The sequence below is a fragment of the Montipora capricornis genome, chromosome 10 (assembly GCF_036669925.1).
Source record: "Montipora capricornis isolate CH-2021 chromosome 10, ASM3666992v2, whole genome shotgun sequence".
NCBI classification, from domain to species: Eukaryota; Metazoa; Cnidaria; class Anthozoa; order Scleractinia; family Acroporidae; genus Montipora; species Montipora capricornis.
In genome coordinates, this window is record NC_090892.1 from 22,521,051 (window position 1) to 22,528,550 (window position 7,500).

At 41.3% G+C, this 7,500-nt stretch overlaps 1 protein-coding gene across 1 annotated transcript in view; it reads left to right on the top strand.

Moving 5' to 3' along the window:
• LOC138022395 (mucin-like protein) overlaps positions 1-1,680 on the top strand; it is a 65,813-nt gene extending 64,133 nt beyond the window's left edge. Inside the window, exon 20 of the mRNA XM_068869522.1 lies at positions 429-1,680. Coding sequence (XP_068725623.1) covers positions 429-474 — 46 coding nt within the window. The 3' untranslated portion in view covers positions 475-1,680. The remainder of the gene's footprint in view (positions 1-428) is intronic.
• Positions 1,681-7,500: the final 5,820 nt, after the last annotated feature.

A 7,500-nucleotide genomic window follows, 5' to 3' on the forward strand; every position in this document is an offset into this window, starting at 1 on the left:
TGGAATACATCTGTTATGATGCAATATCAATCTTGAGGGATATCAGAAGCCTTCCTTGCTGGATAGCCAAGCAGCGTGACTGTCCAGCGTGTACAGCGCGGGAAATTGCCGGACGGTCACCCATCCAGGTAGTAGCCCCGTCCAACTCATGAGATCAAGGTTATTTGTGCCAGAACAAGATGGCGTCCAAACGCTGAAATCATATGGCATCACGATCTATACCAGAGGGACATCACGCGAAACTGACACAATTAGAATGCGTTCTCCTCGAACGCAACGATATATTCATTCGTTATATACGCCTTGCTTTTTCTAGCTTTTTATAACATTTATATTGCTGTTTAGATCCTTCACCAGGATCCAGTGCGTCTGTTTTGTTATGCTGATCCTTTGCTCAAGTTGTATGTTCTTTTCTCCTTTATTTTTAGTGCAACAAGGAATCGCGCCACAGTTGAGATTCCACAATTGGATTAAGATTACCTTCCAAGAACTCCAGTACAAGTCCGTGTGATGAAATCCCAATTTTGGAGAGTAGGTCAACATAAAAAACAAGAAATTAAATGTTTTTTTCCTTAAAACAGAAATTTCTTTTAAAACGGCAAAGTTCATTATCCTTTCACATTTTTCGACTTTAAACGGGAAATTAAAGACTTCCAGCTATTTACCGTGTAAATAAGGCCGAAGCAAGTAATTTTTTTACTTGTAGGGGGGGGGGGGGCAATGAATGCTCTCCCAGAAAATTTTGAAATGCAGAGGCACGGAAGTGCTATACTTTTATAGATATATAGTCAAAAGTAAAAGTTAATTAGTCCAAGTTTACAAATACAGGGACCTTTTGAGGTTAAGGTTTTGTAAGCTACTGGTTTTACCAGTAATTTGTGTTTTCCCAATAAAGTTGTATTATTATTTGTGTTAAACTATTGATGTATCGCTAACCAGCAGATTAGTCTATAATGTCTCCAAATCGTTGATTTCCTTCTAAAAAATCTTTATCAATCAATTGCAAATTTCCAAGTTCACTGATTATGGAACAGAATCAGAATTAATCACGAAGGTTTCAACCAGCCAAACACGTGAAAAGCTATAGGGAAATGTTAACGGATTATTGTCTTTGAATATTGCTCCCCTTTTGTTTGCTGTTTAATATAAAGACGAGCGAATTGGTTGTGAAAACTGAGTTTCAAAGGTAATATCAGTAAAATTCAAGTTATCTGCCCAACACTCCACTTTCTTTAGAATACTTTGGGGAGACAACTGCCCACTTTGCCCCTCTGCTAGCTACGGCCATGGTAAAGTGTCAAAAAACGAAAGATTGAACAATGACGCGATTTATCATTGCCTACGTCATTTTTCATGAACATTTCTTAATATTTACAATAGAAAAGAACGCGATATTTTGCATTGATCGTGGGGGTTGTTTTATTAGAGTATTCAACAAATACGTTCATCGCTTCTTACAGACACAGTTCGCAACATTTAGCAATCATAAGCATTTGTTGTATTTAAATTAAGAAAAATCGAGGTTCACCAAGTAAAGTTTATTTCGAAGTCTTCATTTTAAGTACTGAGTTCTGCAGAACAGCAAGACAATAGGCCATTTCCAAAATGGCTTCTGTTGTATCTCATGACGTAATGTGATGTACTAGGGAATTCTGGGAATTAAAAAGATGGCCGCTTTAGATTAACACGTGGCGTACTTTGGTCTTGTTATTGACCTCAAAAATACAAAAGCTTCTTTTCTCAGTTTAAAAACGAGTTTAAGTTCTAATCTTCATATGAACCATGGTTAATCGATGGACTAGTTATAAAGCCTGAAAAACCGTCAAAATCGAGAACAATGATGTCTCAATCGATGTTGAATTGACCGTGACAGTGCAGTATTTTGCTGTCGCTTTGAACGGATTCGCAAATTAGTTCCGCACAATTAACACAAAGATTTGATTGGTTGTCTTCTCAAAAACGGTGTGTTTTGTGCAGGGTCAGGACCAAAAAAGAGAACAAAAACATGAAACAAAGGAACTTGTCGAGTTTCATAACCCTCCCTTCTCTCCTCGACTCCTCTTCATAGATGGGTTATGATGATCCAAAAATGGCCAATTTTCCTCTGAAATTTTTTTACTGATGTATCTCCCCAGCTGGCTGAGGCTGGAGCACCCTAACTGGTAATCGAGAGGTCAAAGGTTCCTGCTCTGTTTAAGAGCATTCGGTTTTCTTTGCGAGTATCCTCAAGTTATCATCGAAAAAGGAACCTCTCTTCCAAATTACCTAACACCACCATAGACGTGCGTGACCTCGCTGAGGGAAACCGACCCAGCTCGCCCTCTCAAATGAACACATTGACAATTTTACAAAGAGTTTGAAAGTGGGCTCATATGAAGAGGCCCTTAATATGGAGGGCCTTTAATATGGCATAATTCACGAAAACGGAAAAAAAACCGCGTAAGCAATTAGACATAAAGCAACTGATCTGAAATCGGAAAGTGAAGGACACTTATCTCTTATCTTCGATTCCGCAAGGGCCTTCAATATCTCATGGGTCACTGCATCTTTTAGACCATCTGGCTTTTTTTTGCTTTGGAGAGGATTCCTCATCGGACCCAGGAGAGCTTTGATGAAAAAATGTATTTATTGTTCATTTTGTTCAACTTGTTCTTCCTTAACAAGTAAAGACAGTGGTGCCAACGAGGCACATTCTTTTTTGTTTTGTTTGTTTTTGTTGACCAAAAATTACAGACTATTCAATATTCATTTCTGTTACACAAGGGATCTGGCATCATTCAAGTTGTGTGCTGCATGGTTTCAAGTTTTCAGATAGTTGCTTGTAGTCTGCAGCTCAAGCTGAGCGATGTCCAGCGATTCTGAGTCGGAATTTTTTCTGACTCGAAGTTATTTTGGAGGCAGTATTGGGGAAATTGATGAAGCCGACAAATTGATCTCAGTGTGTATGAATTCAAAGAGAAGGAGTTGGTTGTTTTCGTGCTGAGGATGCTGTCGCGTAGTTTTTTCAAGAAACAAAAACCGGGCGAGGTATCACTGCATGCATGCAGGAAATCATGTCCTATATCTTGCACGGAACAAGAAAAGATTAGTTGGTGATAACAGAAAAGACGACAATGAGCCTCCAAAGCCAAAAAGCCAAAAAGAGGAACTGGAACGTTTAATTTCACAAACTATTCTGTTGTTTTTAACATTAATAAGTAACTGATTTGACAAGTCCACTTGTCAAGGAAAACTTGCTAGTGTAAGGCTTTAGAATGCAAGGAGGTAACACAGTAATAAAAATGCCGCAAGGACATTGAGTCAAATAACCCCCTTGCATGCTAATACATAATCCCCTTGCGTCTTAATTAGCGGTTAATTAGCTCCGCTCTTCCCTCTAAACAATCAAAGCCGCACCCAGCTTTTCAGATAGATAATAACCGGGTTATAAGATTTATTCCCCTGTTACAAAACTGCTCTTGGGCACAGGTGGTCCTAAACTCTGGGGCAAAAATTGTCCCACACAAAACTTCTTTTACTATGATGTAGACCTCGTAAGACGCAAATCAATAACAAGACTCGAGGATACACACATTTAATTTTCTTGTAAGTTACCAAAAAAATTTCACAAGTAAGAATGAGAGCCCCCAGAGAGAGCAACAAGAGGAATAATTTACATTCGACACTTCCTTAAATACTCCTACCAAATCCCTCGATAGTTCGTAACGAAGAGAGCATATTTTTCCGCTAATTTTTTCATAAACGCGGAAAAAATGCTCTTCGTAAACATTGTCAATTAATCAAAAGGGTATGGTGCGTTTTAGAATCAAAATTCAAACATTAAATCCCAGCCTGCGAGCAAGCTCTCTAGCGGGGTGTGGCTGGGCGGTGCACCTCGCGAGAGAGCTTGCTCGCAGGCTTGTTCAATCGTAGCCTCCCACAAAGACCTTCTTAGGGCTTCGCCACACATCCCTCCCCCACGAACGTCTGCTGAAACGAAAAACCACTTCCGTTCAATGGCTGTCTGCCCACTATTTAAAGAAACCAATCGGCATTGACTAATTGTGTTGTGCATAGCCAATGACATGCTGCAAAAGAATGCCATACAAAACATGAGTTTACTTAAAACTGGAAAATGGCCTCTGATTGGTCCGTAATCCACGAACGGAAGTGGTTTTTTGTTTTAGCAGACGTTAGTGGGGGAGGAACGCCAAGGACGTCTGCGTGGAATTCAAACCATCAATTCTGCAATTCAAACAGTACATTCAATTCAAGGTACTGTACCTCTTCATGGATAGAGAATGAGAACCTTAAACGTGCTGGAATCGTCATGAAATGGTCCCAAACGCCACAGAGACAAACAATGGAGCTCGTGTACGTCGTTTTTTATTAAATTTGAACTGTTACATACGATCGTTACATTCCTATATAAATTCTTAGGTTTACACTAGTTGGCAGCTCCCAATACGGGAGCTAGATACGTGGGAGACGTGAGCTGGGATACGTGTGTCCCGAAATTATACCATTTGCTTCTTTGAGTTAAAAGATCTTGAAAGAGAGATTTTGCATCGCGTTTAACGCAAAAGGCAAAAGTCAGGCTGAAATGTCAAAGAAACTTGTTTAATTTTAGCTCATTTCTTGCCCAATTGACAAGCAAAAGCGTCCGAAATTTCTCTCTTGATATGCGGGATCTGGAAACGAGATTATCTTCTCACTCAAAATGGCGGCGTGGCTCAGTTGGTTAGTGTGCGGCTTTCGGAGCAAGAGGTCCCCGGTTCGATTCTCGGTGACTTCAACGTCTGTTTCGACTTTCCTCTGATCCGTGTAGCTATAGCTTTAAATACCCGTAAAACGGAGCACTGACGGAGGGAGGGGATAAGGTAACCTCCTTTCTGTTGAGTAGTATTGATCTTTCCAGTGAAGAAACTCCTTGGTTAGGTCAGAAGAATTCCCTTGACATTTTCAGGTGAAAGTCTTCTGGTTAATCAAAGCCGTAAACTGAAGCCCTGCCAGTCATTAACTTCAATACTGCATTCGAAATAAGAAAACATCTGGGTCAGATTATTAGAAGCAAAGTGATTATTGGCCGGCAGTAAAATACCATGGCAGCTTACATTTAGTTTACACCAACCCAATGTTTAAGTTAACCATATTTTCAACAACTAAATCATGGCTCCTGGTTTGCGTCTGCAAATGCACACTTCTTTTCTATCTTCCATTAGCCTGTGTACAGCCGCCCGGTCTCCTCAAACGTCAGAGAGGAGCGTCTGTGGTTTGCTGTTGGTAATCGTGTTGTGGAATAATCTTGCATACATTATTGAGTGATCTACGCTGACCAACATTTGCGTGGTTCGCATTTCTTTGGAGTTGAATTTTCAAAATGGTGGTCAAAGCAGTTGATTAGGAGAGTCTCCGATAGTTTTAAGATTCCTTTCCTTTATAGGGAACACGAAAAATGCATAGAAGTACTCTTTAAAGAAAAGGATGTGTATGCAAGTCTTTCAACCGGGTACGGAAAGTCGCAGCCTCGATCATTGCCAATGAGCTGTTATCTTCCTCTCAAATCTTCCAGCACAACACGCTTTTTAGCCTGTTCTTGAGAATGGCTAGGCTGGTCTGAGCAACGCGTTGTCATTACTTCAATATTCGCTTCGTTGAGCCGCCTCATGTCAATGCAAACACATATATCCCATTGGACTTGGGAACGGGAGCTAAGCGGGACACCCACGGGGTAGGACCCTCGGTGTCTTCTATGATGTCAAGGTCTGTCAATCGCTGTAGCTTTTGATCGACTTCTTTACTTATATGAAAGGGTGCTCGTCTAAGAGGTTGAACCACGGGATCAGTGTGAATCTTTAATTGATAGTTTATCAATTTGCCAACCCTCTCAAGAATACTGGAGTATTGCGTTACCAACTGATCCACGTGGGAAACTCGCACGGTATCAGTTGTCCCTGTGAAAGTTGTCGCCACCAAGCGTAAATGCGCCTGCTCTGCTAGTCGCACTCTAAGTAGGTCTAGTGCAATTGCCGGGTCTTGCATAAACGCCAACCAGCGTTTTCGTGGTCGACAACCGTGAATCGCGCGTCGGTTGATAAGCCGGTAGAACGAGAATACACACATGTATCGAATACCCCCCTAATAGCAATGGGTTTCGGGTGAACCAAAGGGTAAACGCTGAGATCTGTTTTCAGTAGGGTTTTATATACACTAGCACCGGAGTCAATGATTACGGGTATTTCCGCGTCATAAATGCAAACAGGAACAGTACACTGAAAAACAGAAGTTCCTAGAACGAAGAGATATTCATCGTTGGTTGAGTGATCTTGTGAATGCTTTCTAGTTTCAAAGAGGCGAAAAGCTTCACGCCGCTCGCGACCCACAGTTTATACTGTTGAAAACGGGTTGAAAATGGCCCTTTTTACCACAATGAGAACACGTTGCACCACTTGCAGAGTCCTTTGCCTTGTTCCCTTTATTTCCACAGAAATAACAGATGGGTGTAGAAGAAACTTTCCGATTGGCATTGGCTTTAGGTACTTTAAAATTTTGAGGACGCTCTGCTCTGAATCGCAGATCGGTGCCGAATAAGGTGTTTCCATTTGCACAGCATTCCGGTTGAAGCTTCTATGGTGCGCACAATTGACAGGGCATTTTTCAGAGTGAGGTCTGTCTCCTGAATAAAATCTTCATCGAAGGTCCCACGAATAGCGCTTGTCCACTAGCTGATCCCTGATCATTTTGTTTGCTCTCTCCCCGTAGTCACAACTCTTTACCAAATGTCGCAAGCGTGTTGCAAAAGTGTCAAGGGGTTCATCGGGTAGCTGAGAGGCAGAACGGAAGATATGCCTTTCCAACAGCACATTCTTCTTAGGCTTGAAGTAAGCCGTTAAGCGTTCAAGCGCTGTAGTGTAATCCTCATCAATGTCAGGTAATGTTGCAAATACATGTAATCTTGAACCTTTTTTCCAACAAGGTGAAGGAGAACTGCCCGCTTTTGCGTAGAATCAGTGATACCCGAGGCAAGAATAAAGTATTCCAGTGACTGGACCCACTTCACCCAACACTGTGCAAGAGTTGACAAATCCGCAGAGGAAAAGGGCGGCAACGCGGGAAGTTGGAGAGGAGCTATGGAAGGAGAAGAAGTAGCAGTAGAACTCACTTGGGTTGTGGTGTTCATCCTCATCGCTAATGTAATATTCCTTTCTTTTATACGGAAGATATCTGTTTACGAACATTGCTCTTGTTATTCAAATGTGTCAACCACAGGAACAAAAGACCCTTTGTTTCCACAGTCAGTGAGGCTCTGGTTGGCACATTAATGACAATAGGTGACGTCAACGATATCTTCCCCATTCGAATGATCTCTAGGCATATGCACACATAATGTGTGATTCTCTAGCAAAGATAACATACCACGAATATATTCGAAACTTAATCCAAGTCACATGGACAAGTAACAAAATACGCTTATCAGAAACATTATCCACGAATACTATTATTACATTGAATGGCGAGGGG